At 43.3% G+C, this 15,744-nt stretch overlaps 1 protein-coding gene across 7 annotated transcripts in view; it reads right to left on the bottom strand.

The window, feature by feature from the left end:
• The window catches only part of eps15l1a (epidermal growth factor receptor pathway substrate 15-like 1a), a 58,599-nt gene that overhangs the window by 16,685 nt on the left and 26,170 nt on the right, over positions 1-15,744 (bottom strand). For 4 of the 7 annotated variants that reach the window (XM_057840721.1, XM_057840725.1, XM_057840720.1 and 1 more), the window contains 11 exons: positions 15,685-15,717; positions 14,048-14,120; positions 13,820-13,981; positions 11,837-12,034; positions 11,600-11,776; positions 9,235-9,340; positions 9,113-9,163; positions 5,488-5,624; positions 5,213-5,276; positions 5,000-5,148; positions 4,559-4,652 (listed from right to left, as the gene is read on the bottom strand). In XM_057840721.1, the coding sequence (XP_057696704.1) occupies positions 4,559-4,652; positions 5,000-5,148; positions 5,213-5,276; positions 5,488-5,624; positions 9,113-9,163; positions 9,235-9,340; positions 11,600-11,776; positions 11,837-12,034; positions 13,820-13,981; positions 14,048-14,120; positions 15,685-15,717 (1,244 nt within the window). The remainder of the gene's footprint in view (positions 1-4,558; positions 4,653-4,999; positions 5,149-5,212; positions 5,277-5,487; positions 5,625-9,112; positions 9,164-9,234; positions 9,341-11,599; positions 11,777-11,836; positions 12,035-13,819; positions 13,982-14,047; positions 14,121-15,684; positions 15,718-15,744) is intronic. The other 3 variants (XM_057840727.1, XM_057840724.1, XM_057840726.1) reach the window with 1 other exon arrangement.

The raw sequence follows: 15,744 nt of genomic DNA, 5'->3' as shown, positions 1-15,744 counted from the left end.
AAATCTGTAACAAGAGTTGGTCTAAAGTTGTGGGGAAAAAAAGTGGAATCACTAAAAATAGATAAGATTAACTACGATTAATTGAGATTAATTGCATAAAATATGACTTCTTGTTCTTTCTGTAAATCTGGAAGAAGGGTTGGTCTGAAATTACCCCCAAAAAACTGGAATCATAATCTTTAGTGATAGATTCATTTAAATTTTTTTGGATAGTTATTTTGAGATTTGGGGGGGTATTTAGGGGTACTTAAAGGGTTAATTCCGATTTCCTCGGAAATTCAGGCTACGTCACCATTGTAGGAACGGAACTCGTTCGTAACCTGTATTCGCATTTAATGCTCTTCTGAACCTGCAATATTAGCATATTAATTATTAGCATTATTAGCATATTATACATACACACATATAATAATTATTATTATTAGCATAATAATTTATTCTGCAAAGCATGGAATGTTCCTAATCCAATTATGTATCCAATTAATTAAGTGAAAATCTGCCTTCATGCTAGGAGTGTTGGTCTGAAATTCCGACCACAAAAAACTGGACTCACAATCTATTGTGATAGATTAATTACGAATGAGATTAATCGCAAAAAAAAAAAAAAAAAAAAAAAAAAAAGCTCTTTTACTAATAGCGTTGGTCTGCATTTGCCAAAAAAAGTGGAATCACAATCTATGGATAGATTACATATAATTAAGATTAATTGCAGAAAACACGCCTTCTTTGAACATGACTAATTAGAATTAATAAATAATGAAATAGGAATTTAATATACACACAGAAGCCAACACAACACAACCCAACAGTTAAATTTAGCACTGATATCTAGCAAAGAAACATGACGTGGATGAAAATCATTAGCCAGGGCGTGCGTTACGCCGTGAACGATCCCGTGGGAAACTGTGTCGGCGCCGGGCTCCTCGACACGTGGAAAACCGCACCACCGGTCACGCCGCGTGCGAGGCCACTCGTCGAGAGAAGCGCAATCCGTATTCTTCCTCTTGAAGAATAGAACCGCGGGCGAGAAACCACAGTCATGCACTCCGCCCTGTTTTGCAAATGAGCAGCAACACATTTTGCACGGCTTGTTTTTCACCGCAAATTGCATGAAGCGGTTCAACCTGCTGACATCAAAGGTGACCCCAAACACCTGCTGCAGTGAAGGTTACAAAAACACCAGAAGAAAAATACTAACGATTCCTTCGAAGTCTCTGCCAGCGTGTCCTCACATTACTACTACTACTACTGAAAACAATTCGGGCAATGCAGCTCACCCCCTATTTAGCATTAAAGTGTAGTTAGTATTACTGTGACTCGCAATTATTTTGCAAAAAACAATAAAACATGACATACAGTAAATGACTTCAAAATGGCGGGCAATTTGTTAATAGAGATTAATCCATCAATAGGTTGTAAGTAAAGATCATCATATGAAACTTCACCGTCTGTCATTGATTTAAAGAAGGAACCAGGAGAAGGCATATTTTATGTAGGGTTAAGGTTAGAAAAACATTCATCCCTATTTTGTGATTTCATTTTTTATTTTAATTACAAAAAAATGCAAGTTTCAGAAAGAAACATGCATGCCTATGGACTGCAATTCATCTCAAATCATCTCAATTAATCTAACCATAGATTGCGATTCCACATTTTTGGGGCAACTTCTGACCAAAACCTGTTGCAGATTTCGAGAAGGAAGCAGGAAAAAGGCATATTTTCCACTAGGGTTGTTCCGATCATGTTTTTTTTGCTCCCGATCCGATCACGATCGTTTTAGTTTGAGTATCTGCCGATCCCGATATTTCCCGATACGACAGCTTTCTTTTTTTTGCTCCCGATTCAATTCCAATCATTCCCGAAATTTTTTCCCGATCATATACATTTTGGCAATGCATTAAGAAAAAAATGAATAAAACTCGGACGAATATATACATTCAAAATACAGTACATAAGTACTGTATTTGTTTATTATGACAATAAATCCGCAAGATGACATTTACATTATTAACATTCTTTCTGTGAGAGGGATCCACGGATAGAAAGACTTGTGACTTTGTATATCGTGACTAAATATTGCCATCTAGTGTATTTGTTGAGCTTTCAGAAAATGATACTGTAGCCATGCCCCAATGCATGATGGGAAGTGGAACCATGACTGTGCATAGTGCTACCAATTGATATATCTTCTCTGCGTTGGGAACTAAAATAAGGTGTTAAGAAAAAGATCAATTGCTACCTTCCCCACATTGCTTCCCATGATATTTCTAATCGCAGGGAGAGTGATTGTAAGGCTTTAGCCAATTAAAATAAGCCTCCAAAAGCTGCCAAAATTCACTCTATGCATTTTACGCTGCCTTTTATCTCTCTATATAGGTAAAATGGCGCCTTTACAGATTGAGCGCAACAATGCGTGAGTGGGTCGTGCAACGCATGCATTAATTGTGTTAAGTATTTTAACGTGACATATTTTTAAAAAAACTTATTACCGCAGTTATCGGGATAAATTTGATAACCCTACCTTAAGCCTAAACTAAAGACTCTGGATGAGGGTAACATATTATGTCTGTAACGTTAAATACAATTAGAAAACAATATATTTAAAAAATATATATACATTCAAAAAAGGCATGGCCGACATTTTTTTGCCGATTCCGATACTTTGAAAATGACGTGATCGGACCAGATCGATCGGGACATCTCTATTTTCCACTATTAAGCTCAATTAATTGTAATTAATCTATCCATATATTACAGGTCCCCTAAAGGGACATCGGCAGAAAGAAAAGAAATTTAAGCAATCTGGTGCGCACCAGATTGTTTCTAGTACGCACCAGAAACTATCTGGTAAACATTAGCATTATATAGGGTTTGAGACAGCGGACTTTTGCTGTGCAAGTGAGCCAGTTGTTGTACACATTAGCATTATATAGCATTTAAGATGACATACTTTTGCTATGCAAGTTAGCCAACTGTTGTAAACATTAGCGTTATACAGCATTTAAGCTAGCGGACATTCACTATACATTTTAGCCAACTGTTGTAAAAATTAGCATTATATAGCATTTAAACTAGCAGACTTTTGTGATGCAAGTTAGGCAATTGCTGTAAACATTAGCGTTATATAGGATTTAAGCTAGCAGACCTTTGCTATGCAAGTAAGCTGACTGTTGTAAACATTAGCATTATATAGCATTTAAGCAAGCGGACGTTCGCTACGCATGTTAGCCAACTGTTGTAAACATTAGCGTTATATGCAAGTTAGCCACTTTTTGGAAAGATTAGCATAAAGTTAGCCAATTTTTGTAAAGATTAGCATTATATAGCATTTAATCTAGCGGACTTTTGCTAATAAAGTTAGCCAATTGTTGCAAACATTAGCATTATGTGCCATTTAAACTAGCGGACTTTTGCTAATCAAGTTAATCAATTGTTGCAAACATTAGCATTATGTACCATTTAAGATCGCAGACTTTTACTAATCAAGTTAGCCAATTTGTTAAACATCAGCATTATTTAGCATTTGCGCTAGCGGACTTTTGCTAATCAAGTTAGACCATTTTTGTAAACATTCGCATTATATAACATTTAAGCTAGCGGACTTTTACTAACCAAGTTAGCCATTTTTTTAAACATTGGCATTATATAGCATTTAAGCTAGCAGACTAAAGCTATGCAAGTTAGCCAATTGTTGTAAACATTAGCATTATGTAGCAATTAAGCTAGCGGACAAAGCTATGCAAGTTAACCAATTGTTGTAAACATTAGCATTATGTAGCATTCAAGCTAGCGTACTTTTGCTATGCAAGTTAGCCAATTGTTGTCAACATTAGCATTATACAGCATTTAAGCTAGCGGACTTTTGCTATACAAATTAGTCAACTGTTGTAAACATTAGCATAAATAGCATTTAAGCTAGCAGACTTTTGCTTTGCAAGTTAGCCAATTGTTGTAAACATTAGCGGTATTTAGCATTTAAACTTGCGGACTTTTGCTATGCAAGTTAGCCATTTGTTGCGTTTTTGCAATTGCAACATCAGTTGGCTAACTTGCATACCAAAAGTTAGCTATCTTAAATGCTGTATAAAGCTAATATTTACCAGATAGTTTTTGGTGCGCACCAGATTGTTTTTTATTTATTTTTTTTAAATTTTATTTCTGTCGATGTCCCGTTAGGGGCTCCGTAATATATTTCATATATATATTTAGTATGTATGTGAGACAAATGCAAGTTACAGAAAGAAACCTGAAAAGTGCATATTTTCTGCAATTAATCTCAAATAATCTCAGTTAATCCATCCATCGATCTATCCTGAAAAAATGAATAAAAAGAGAATATTAACTGTTTTTTTTTTTAATCTTCAAAAATGTCCCTAAAGCAGAGATCTCAAACTTATGGCCCAGTGGGCGATTGAGGGACAATATTTTGCAGCCCATAATTTGACATTAAAAACGTGTTAGTATGGCATGCACGAATTTTGCCAAGGGCATTAAAAATAAGATGTCAATGACCGTCAACGGCAGCAAAAAAAAAAAAAAAAAAAAGTGTTACGCTTACCACTGGGGGGTTTGGGCCTGGGCGGAACCCCCTTTTTAGGCGGCAGGGCGGGCATGTCACTCTTCCTGCCGAACGGATCGTCCGCAAACGCGGCCTAGGAGCAAGGGAAAAACAACCAATGAGTCACCATCACTTTCCAACATTTTTTGTGTGTCCGAGCACCCCCTTCTGGTCGCTAGGCAACATTGCTTGTTGTGAAAGCCTAAGATGGGCAAGTTTTGTACAAAAAGTACTGTTTGTCTAAAGTGTCTAATATTAGTTAGCTTACGTTGCTAATGCTAAATTGTATGCGTTTTCAGTTTTACCATGGTCTAAACTAGGCAATGGACAGAGCGAGGACAGCATATCTGCGTATAAGTTGCATCTGCATATTGGAGTTTTTGAAGAAAATGTGAATAGTGTGACATGCAAGCCTCCTGCGCCGGCAAAGTTCCGCATTACCTTCTGGTAGTCCGGCATCCAGCTGGCGCGGCCTTCGAACGGGTCTCGAGACTTTGACATGTGGCTGAAGTCGGCGAAACCAGCGGAGGCACTGTTGGCGGCGCCGCCGAACGAGCCGCTGCCGAACGGATCCAGGGCGCCGAACAAATCTGCCCGAGACGGAAGGACGGCGTCAGGGGAAAAGCCAGAAATGGCAGACGGGAGACTCTTTACCTGCTCCTTTGGGTTTGGAGTTACTGGAGGCGAAAGGGTCGCTGCTTGTGAAATGACTCATTTGCTGCAGAAGAAACGACAAAAGTTTGACTTTCAAAATGTTTTAACTCATTGACGCTGCTAAAAAGTTACCCCCAAACCAAAAAAAGTGACCAAAAATTGACAGAGTCACATAGAAAGCCTCAAAATCAATAGGAAAGTGACGGATAGGTTCAAACAGTTAGGATGTCTATCACTGTCAGTGGCACTGAAGGAATAGATAAGTGAAGTTTCACCTTGGAGGGTAGCGTGGCACTCTTGCTGAAGGGGTCCGACATGGCGAAAGGGTCCGCCTTTGTAGTCTTCTTGAAGAAATCTTCAGAAGAGGCCTTGAACGGATCCGTCTCTTTGAAGGGGTCGGCGCCAAACGGATCTGAAAGTACAAATGATAGGATTAAGACTTCCAGCGTCTCTGGGTTTAAACGGATTGGACGTTGGACATTTATTCTCCCCGCCCTACACACACACACACACACACACACACACAATGCAACTACGTAACTTTCACTTTGAATAGGATTATACAAGAAGATGGTAGTTCCTGCTGGGGATTATTGCCTGTTGCACCTCTTCCGGTGCCCATTGGTCAGCTACAGGGTCATCAACCAGAAACCATTATACACCAGCGTTTCACTCCTTTAATTCTGGTACGTCTCCTGGTGGCGAAGCAGTGACAGGGACTGCAGCTGATGGGTGTTGTCCCCTGCGGCTGTTGTCTGGAGGTTACGTGTTCTTCCCCCAGGTTTTGTCCTTCCTCCTGAGCCAGAGCCAAAAGGTCCCCTTTTCAGCCTCTTCTGCCAGGTCCTTTATTGCTTTCCTGAGTCTTCTTCCTGGGAGTCCCACATCCTTCAGGAGGCATGTTGTTGACATCCCCACGCAGCCTCGGCATTTGACCTCCACTGGGTGAATGGTAGTCTTCCAGCCAGCCTCTCAGCACTCAGAAAGCAGCTCTGAGTACTTGGCCTTCTTACGTTTACAGACGGCCTCAATCCCCATCTCCATGGGAACTGTGACTCGATAAGGAACACTGCTCTTGCCTTGGCTGACCACACGACTACAGTATATCTGGCTGGAGATAGGTGATGGTGATCTCCCTGGGGAACTGCAGCTTCCTGCCAGGTCGACCCTCATACTCCACCTCTGATCAGGGGGAAAGGCCCTTGGTGTTGTCCTTGGCCTGGTGCTTCTCCTCACCCCTCTTTCTGCAACGAAGCTGGTGGGTCCTCTGCGGGTGTTTCTTCTTCCTGCCTTTGACCGGGCGGATGTGTTTCCTCCCTGCTCCTGCTATCTTCGTCAGTCTAGTCTGTTTGCTTTTTTTTGTATTTTTTCCTCTGTGGATAATCTGCTGCTGGTCTATCATACGAAAATGGATTTGATTAGTTGTTCTCTCAGCGCAATTGACAAGATTTTTTCAACAAGACACAGTGCACCAGGAGAGCAGTCTTGCCCAGGTGGGACCTTTGCCGCTTGCTACGTAAGAGATTCATAGGATCACTGGAAGCCAGTCTGTCTCACTGTCCTATCTGTGGAAGATATCGAGGATATTTGGCTGTTTGGCTTGATGGTTGTGGGGTTCCTTCTGCTTGGCTTAGGAGGTGCCCTGTTCTACCGGAAAGTTTCCAAGACTGCAGCTTTCAAGGAAATCAACAAATTGACGATGGATCAAACGGTGCGATTCGAGGCTTTGGAGGACCACGTCGAGGCTCTGATCGAGAACTGGCTCTGTGGACTCATGGTTCAGTCCGAGGAAGGATGGAGAATAGTGGATGCTACCTGGCGCCAGGTGGCGGAACTGTTGAGGCAGACCGCGACTATTGGCAATGACTTAAGGAACCTTACGTCTCACCTATGCCCTGAGGAGCGCAATTTTGACTGAAGACCAACTGTATTTGGACATATTAAATTACTTCTTCGGCTTAAATCGATTAAATTTTCCTTTTCCTTTCCCGAACACCCTTATCTCCCCCCTCAATTCTCCTGGAGAGAACTGCACAGATAGCTCTATCTGTTGCCTTTGATTCTCTTCCCAAGGCCGGTCACAGGCCCCTGCAACTCTTATTTTGTCTACAGACACGTACAAATACTAATGCACTTGTGCATACACACACTCACACACAACCTCCCCCCCTCCAGTCCGCTACCGCCTTTTCTTACCATCTATGGACACCCCCTTCCTCCAGCTATGACTGATAGTTTTACTTTCTTTCGTACAAAAAAATCCCTGCACATGACCCGTGCGTCGTGCCATATATCCCTGCTATGTTGTATGATATATGTGTGTACTGTAACTTCTGCAACTACTCTGTAATTCCTAAAGAGGAGAGAGTTAGTGGCGACGCGGTTAATCTGCAGCGGCTCGATGCTCACTCATTGGATTTCATCTCATTGTCACTTGTGTCAATGACAAATAAAGTTTATTGTTTTTTGTATCTTGTATAATCTGCTTCCCTGTTGACAGTCCTAAAGCACTTCAGCTAGCTTCCTCAGGACTTGGTCATGGCGCCACCTGTAGCGGCCCTGAGAGAGCGCGATCTTACAGCCTGACGAGATGTGCTGAAGACTTACGTTGGGAGCATTGCAGAGTGCAAACCATTCCTCCCCTCCTGAAGCACTGGTGGAGGTTCCGAGGGCAGGGAAGCGTGTCATAGGTTGCACGAATGAGGAAGCTGAGTCTTGCCTGTGGGATCTAACCAACTGATGTTCCTGTGTGTGATCCCTTCCCAGGTTGTCCAGCCTCTTTGCCGAACCTGCGACACAGATTTGATTTTGTAGCGGTCTTCTTCCAGCCTCGTCACCTCTGCTTCCACCATCTCCTTCCTTTACTTGCGGTTGGCCTAGGACCAGAAACGTTGTGTATCACCCCATCCTAATCCTACTCTCCCTATCAGGACTCTGCCCACGATCTCCTGGTGTTGTAATCCGCTGATGGCTTGGGCGACCACGGCTAGGGCATTCCACTTGCGGCCATTCAAAACCTTGGCATTAGCGTTCCGTACAGACTTTTCTGTGGACTCCCTAAACTCGAGGACCAACTTGGCCTTCTCTTGACATCAGTGGTAGCTGCAGTGTGTTTTTTTCAGAGAGGCCGACTTCAGAAAGGCAACGTGGAAGCCCCAACCACTTTCGGATGAATGAGTTGGTTTTCCCATCCATCTTGTTCACTGTCGATGAGATCTCACTCATTTTCAGGGGCCACATTATCCTCTGGTAGAGTGTAAATTGGTAGCACCAGACCTTGTATTTCCCAGGGAGGTGGCTTTGATCGATCCTTGCCAGGCCATTGCAGAGCTGTTTCATGACAGCTTTCCCCATCTGCTTGTCAGACAGCTCTGTGTTAACTGCCTCCACAGGCTTTTGATGGGCTGTTCTGCGAGAAGTGGAATCTTCTCCCACCTAACAACAAAGGTGGTGCTGTCATTCCCGACCCATCTCCTTAGTGGCAGGCTGCAAGAGGAGGGCTTGATCTTCTTTCTTGTCCATGACATCAAATCATCCATCCTCCTCAGCAGTCTTGATGTACATGCTGCTGTCTGGAGGAGGTTGGTGACGTCGTCCATATAGCTCCTTAGTGGGGAAAGCCTCTGGCCAGTTGGCTATTTCATCCCTCCTACCATTTACCTTGCACCAATGAGAGTAATCTCAAACGCTCTAACAAACAGTATTGGGGAAAGCACAACCCATCGCAATTCTGAATACATTAAAAATAAGCTACTTTTTAATTGGAGTAGATTTGTTCTCTAGTACTTTTACGTGGGTAAAAAAAAAAACAATCATCAGTGTAACAGTACTTTTACTTGAGTAGATGTTTTTGGTACTTTTTTTCCCCACCTCCTCTTCTCTGGAAAGTGTGAAAGTGGGTACCTGCAGGGGCTGCGGGCGGCTTCTCAAAGGGGTCGTTTTGGAAAGGGTCTCCTGCAGGAGGAACGCAAGATCAAAGCTTGAAAGGCATCAAAGCGAGCAAGCGATTCGGCGACGTTCGAAACCTTTGAAGGGGTCCGTCCTGAACGGGTCTTCTGAGTGGAAGGGGTCGGCGTGGAGCTCCTGAGGCTGACTGTTGAACACCGACGCTTTCACTTTAAAGGGGTCCTCCTGCCAAGAATATAATAATGAATGCTTTATTTTGGACATGAGAAAAAAATAAATAAGTAAAAAATCCAGCTAGTTACTACCAGTGACGACACGCATTCCATGAGTAACAACGCCCCCGTGTGGCAGGACACAGACAGGTACGATTGGAGGATTGAGCAATTTGAGCAAAGCGGGGGGCGCAACAATATTAACATTTTGTGTGGCCTTCATGACCCAAAATGTGATGTGCTAGCGCAAGGAACCGCGAACTAACAAAAGTGAGCGCAAGCTAGCTAGAGGGCCAATGATTTTTAAGCACGAGAACTAGCAGTGACGCCCAATGATTTTGCTAGCGGAAGCAGGCTAGTTCCTACCAGTCACACTGCGCATTCCATGAGCAGTAACATGCTCGTGTGGCAGGACGATATTAACATTTAGTGTGGCCTTCATGATCCAAAATGTGTTGTTGGCGCTACCTTGCGCTAGCACTAGCGCAAGCTAGCTAGTTGGCCAATAATTTTTAAGCACAAGAACTTGCAGTGACGCCCAAAGATTTTGCTAGCAGAAGCAGCTGATACTACCAGTAACGGTGCGCATTTCATGAGCAGCAACACCCCCATGTGACAGGATGCAGAGATTGCAGACAGATATGATTCCGATGACTGAGAAATTTAAGCTAAGTGAGCGACAATATTAACATTTAGTGTGAACTTCATGACCCAAAATGTGATGTGCTAGCACAGGGTAGCAAGAACTAGCACAAGCTAGCTAGTTGCCCAATAATTTTTAAGCACAAGAACAAGCAGTGACGCCCAATGATTTTGCTAGCAGAAACAAGCTAGATACTACCAGTGACGGCACGCATTCCATGAGTAGCAACGCCCCCATGTGGCAGATGCAGACAAAAATGATTGGACGACTGAGAAATTTAAACTGAGTGAGCGACAATATTAACATTTAGTGTGAACTTCATGACCCAAAATGTGATGTGCTAGCACATGGTAGCACGAACTAGCACAAGCTAGCTAGTTGGCCTATGATTTTTAAGTACGAGAGCTAGCAGTAACGCCCAATGATTTTGCTAGCAGAAGCAAGCTAGTTAGTGTGAACTTCATGACCCAAAATGTGATGTGCTAGCACAATGTAGCACAAACTAGCTAGTTGCCCAATATTATTTAAGCACGAGAACTAGCAGTGACGCCCAATGATTTTGCTAGCAGAAGCAGCTAGGTACTACCAGTGACGGCGCACATTCCATGAGTAGCAACGCCCCCATGTGGCAGGATGCAGACAAATATGATTGGATGACTGAGAAATTTAAACTGAGTGAGCGACAATATTAACATTTCGTGTGAACTTCATGACCCAAAATGTGATATGCTAGCACACAGGTGTCAAACCGATTCCAGAAAGGGCCTAGTGGGTGCAGGTTTGCTTTCCAACCAATGAAGAGGACACCTTTTCACCAATTAGATCTTTTACATGTGTAATCAGTTAAACTTTGTCAGGTGCTGCTTGTTTCAGCAGGAAGTTCATTGGTTAAACTCTCTGCGCATAATCGGTTGGAACAAAATCCAGCACCCACTAGGCCCTTTCTGGAATCGGTTTGACACCTGTGTGCTAGCACAAGGTAGCACAAACTAGCTAGTTGGCCAATAATTTTTAAGCACGAGAACTAGCATTGACGCTCACTGATTTTGCTAGCGGAAGAACGCTAATTACTACCAGTGATGCCATGCATTCCATCAGCAGCAACGCCCCCGTGTGGCAGGACGCAGACAGATACAATTGGGTAATTTAAGCTAAGCGAGTGACAATATTTAGTGTGGCCTTCATAACCCAAAGTGTGATGTGCTAGCGCAAGGTTACGCAAACTAACACAAGTGAGTGAAAGCTAGCTAGTTAACCAATGATTTTTAAGCACAAGAACTAGCAGTGACGCCTAATGATTTTGCTAGCGGAAGCAGGCTAGTTACGACCAGTCACACTGCGCATTCCATGAGCAGTAGCGCCCCCGTGTGGCAGGACAATATTAACATTTAGTGTGGCATTCATGACCCAAAATGTGTTGTGCTAGCGCAACGTAGCGTGAACTAGCACAAGCTGGCGCAAACTAGCTAGTTGGCAAATAATTTTTAAGCACAAGAATTACCCGTGACACCCAATGATTTTGCTAGCAGAAGCAAGCTGGTTGCTACCAGTGATGCCCCCGTGTGGGGGAACGCAGACAAATGCGATTGGCTGAATGAGCAATTTAAGCTAAGCGGGTAGCGGAGTCACCTCCTGGGCACGAGAGGGGAAGGCCCCGTTTTCAGTTCTGTCGCTGAAGCCCTCGCTCATGTCGGCTAGGTTGGTCATGCTTCCTCCGTGGGTCCCGTTGAGGGTGCTGTTGTACTGCTCGATGCTTTTGGACACTTCCTGCTGGCTGTCTTGGATCTGTGAGAGTTTACTGCGTGCCTAGCGAAAGACAAAGGCGTATCAAGCGAGTGCGGAAAAACGTAAGTGAGGCGCCCTCACCTGGTTGATTTCGTCCTGCGTGGCCTTGAGGGACTTGATGATGGTCTCCAGCTGGATCTTGCCAGCAGCCAGACTCTGCTCCAGTTGGTCCTCCTCCTGCTGAAGGCGGCCCAAGTCGGCCTTGGCCCGGCTGAGCTCCTCCTCCTGGTTCTGCAGGTCCGACTCCTGGGAGTGGATCTGGCTCTGCAGCGTTGAGATCTGGCGCAGCCACGAAAAGAAGAGATATTTGGCTTGCTATGAAACTCCATACATCAATCCATCTTCTATATTTGTTTTTTTCACTGTGAAATGTTAGCCTACTAAGGCCGTCGCGATATGAGTATCGAAATCAAAATGGCGGTCCTTGGAGTCATGATGCTGTCTCGTGGTGTAAGCACTTCTTCAAGCAAAGTAAAAGCCTTGCTGTTACGGTTGGTATATCGGGTAACTTCCTGTCGATTATGGGGCATTTCAGGTTCACTTCCTGTTGATTTTGAGGCAATTCACGGTCACTTCCAGTTGATTCTGAGCCATTTCGAGTTCACTTCCTGTTCATATTGGGACACTTCCTGTTGATATGGGGGGATTTCGGAGTCACTTCCTATTGACTTGTGGGCATTTCCGGGTTACTTCCTGTTGATATGGGGGGGGGGGGGGGGGGGGTTCGCGGGTTACTTCCTGTTAATTTGGAAGCAATCTCGGGGTCACTGCCTGTTGATATCAGGTCACTTCCTGTTGATTTGGAGGCAATTCAGGGAGACTTCTTGTTGATTTTGAGGCATTCTAGGGTCACTTCCTGTAGCTATTGGGTCACTTCCTGTTGATATGGAGGCATTTCAGTGTCACTTCCTGTTGATTTGGAGGCACTCCAGGGTCACTTCCTGTTGATATCGAATCATTTCCCGTTGATTTTGAGGCATTTCATGATCACTTCCTGTTTATTTGGAGGCACTCCAGAGTCACTTCCTGTTGATATCGGGTCACTTCTTGTTGATTTGGAGGCATTTCTGCGTAACTGTTGATTTTGGGGCATTTACAGGTCACTTCCTGTTGATTTGAAGGCATTTAGCGGTCACTTCCTGTTTATTTTGGGGCATTTTTTTAGGGAGGCAATCCATGGTCACTTCCTGTTGACCTTGAGCTATTACTTTGAGCTGTTCCTATTGGTTCACTTCCCATTGATATGGGGGGATTTCAGGGTCACTTCCTGTTGATTCAGGGGCATTTCAGGGTTACTTCCTGTTGATTTGGAGGTACTGTAGGGTCACTTCCTATTGATATCGGGTCTCTTCCTGTTGATTTGGCGGCATTTCAGGGTCACTTCCTGTTGATTTGGAGGCACTCTAGGCTAACTTCCTGTCGATATCGGGTCACTTCCTGTTGATATGGGGCATTTTGGGGTCACTTCCTGTAGATATTAGGTTACTTCCTGTTGATATTGAGGCATTTCAGGGTCAGTTCTTGTTGATTTGAAGGTATTCTAGGGTCACTTCCTGTTGCTACCGGGTCACTTCCTGTTCATTTTGAACCAATTTGGGTTCACTTATTGTCGATATTGGATCACTTGCTGTTGGTTTTTGGGCCTTTCAGGTTCACTTCCTTTTCATATTGGGTCACTTCCTATCGATAGGAGGGGGAGAAGGGGGAGGGGTCCCTTCAGGTTGATTTGGGGGCATTTCAGGGTCACTTCCCATTGATTTGTTTTCTTTCTAGGACTACTTCCTTTGGATATTCGGTCACTTCCTGTTGATTTAGGGGCATTTCAGGGTCACTTCCTGTTCCCTATTCGCCATTCATTTCAATAGCACAAACACTTACATTCACTCCTATTGATTTCCACCATCAATATCAAAGTTAAAGTCAAATCTTTTCACTTTCTTAAAAAATCGTTTTGTGTATTGAATCGCGGTTCAGGAATCGTGATACAAATTGGATCGTGATTTTTTTGTATCATTACAGTCGACTGTAAATGGAAATCCATTGAAAAATCGACCGATGTCTCACCATCTGCGACTCCTCCTGACACTTGAGACGGACCTCGTTGAGCATGTCCTCCAACTTGCGCTTCTGCTGGTCCATCTCGTCCAAGCGGTCCTGGGCGTCCTGCTTCTGTGCCTCCAGCTCCTGAAGGCAGGCCGCCTCCCGGTCCAACTCGTTCTGCATGTCCTGGAAAACCAAGGGACGGGTGAGGAAAGACTCCGGCGCCGCCCACAAGGGTCCACACCCGCTGACCTGCACTTCGCCGCTCTTGTGTCGGATAGCATCTTCTGCCTCCCTAATGTCCTGCTCCAAAGTGTACTTCTCCCTGTTGTTGCACACACACAAAGACAAAAAAACAACCGAAACACATCAAGAAATAAAAAACGGCAAGCCAGAACGTGAAGTTCTTCGGGGAAGACACTGGACTGGAATTCTACTAATGTCCATGAAAAGTAAGACCTCAGTTGGTGAGGAAATCTAATTAGCTCTGCCTCTGGTCTTCACCTTAGCTAGCTCAGCTAAGGCTACAATTTTCATCAGACCCAAACTATATTGAGTGATACTTGAAACTAGAGGCATGGGTGAGTTGATTCCGGATATATACTGTACGTTTTTCTTTTTTAATCAATGATTAGTCTTCACCTTAGCTAGCTCAGCTAAAACTACAATTTTCATTTGACCCAAACCATATCGAGTAATACCTCAAACTAGAGGCCTGGGTGAGTACATTTCAGATATTTATGTTTTTTTTAAAACAAGTATTTGTATTTGATACACTGCCAATGGGAAAACCCATTGGCAGTGTATCAAATACTTGTTTTCCCCACTGTATGCATGGTTTTCTTTTTTAAACAATGATTGGTCTTCACCTTAGCTAGCTCGGCTAAGGCTACAATATTCATCTGACCCAAACAATACCAAGTAATACCTCAAACTAGAGGCCTGGGTGACTACATTTCAGTTATGTTTTTTCTTTTTTAATCAATGATTGGTCTTCACCTTAGCAAGCTCGGCTAAAGCTACAATTTTCATCTGACCCAAACCATATCAAATAATACCTCAAACTAGAGGCCTGGGTGAGTACATTCCAGATATTTTAATAAATGATTGGTGTTCACCTTAGCTAGCTCGGCTAAAGCTACAATTTTCATCTGACCCAAACCATATCATGTAATACCTCAAACTAGAGGCCTGGGTGAGTACATTCCAGATGTTTTAATAAATGATTGGTCTTCACCTTAGCTAGCTCAGCTAAGGCTACAATTTTCATCTGACCAAACCATATCATGTAATACCTCAAACTAGAGGTCTGGGTGAGTACATTCCATAAATATACTTTTTTTTTTTTTTTTTTTTAAATCAATGATTGGTCTTCACCTTAGCTAGCGCGACAAACTACAATTTTCATCTGACCCAAACCATCTCGAGTAATACCTCAAACTACAGGCCTAGATTGAGTACTTTCCAGATATATACTTTTTTTTTTTTTAATCAACGATTGTTCTTCACCTTAGCTAGCTAAGGCTACACTTTTCATCTGATCCAAACCATATCGTGTAATACCTCAAACTCGAGGCCTGGGTGAGTACATTCCAGATATATATGTTTTTTTTGTTTTTTTTTAAATCAGTGATTGTTTTATCTTCGCTTGCTCAGCTAAGGCTACAATCTTCCTCTGACCCAAATCATATCGAGTAATACCTCAAACTAGAGGCCTGTGTGAGTACTTTCCAGATATGCAAGTTTTATATCAGACTGCCCGCATATGCTTAAGTAATGACCAAAATTATCATTATTTGAAATTCATGTCACAGATCATTGCTCACATTGTCAAATGTATGTGTGTTTGAATGCCAGTCCAGGTCTAGTGGGTGACTTGTGTGGTTTACCTGAGTGCATTCCACTGGGTAAAGGCAAGAGTGCTGACGCAGCATTATGGAGAGAATAGG

The sequence above is a fragment of the Corythoichthys intestinalis genome, chromosome 7, assembly GCF_030265065.1.
Source record: "Corythoichthys intestinalis isolate RoL2023-P3 chromosome 7, ASM3026506v1, whole genome shotgun sequence".
Taxonomy (NCBI): domain Eukaryota; kingdom Metazoa; phylum Chordata; class Actinopteri; order Syngnathiformes; family Syngnathidae; genus Corythoichthys; species Corythoichthys intestinalis.
The sequence above is the reverse complement of the archived record's forward strand: the minus strand, read 5'-3'. Positions and strand labels throughout refer to the sequence as shown.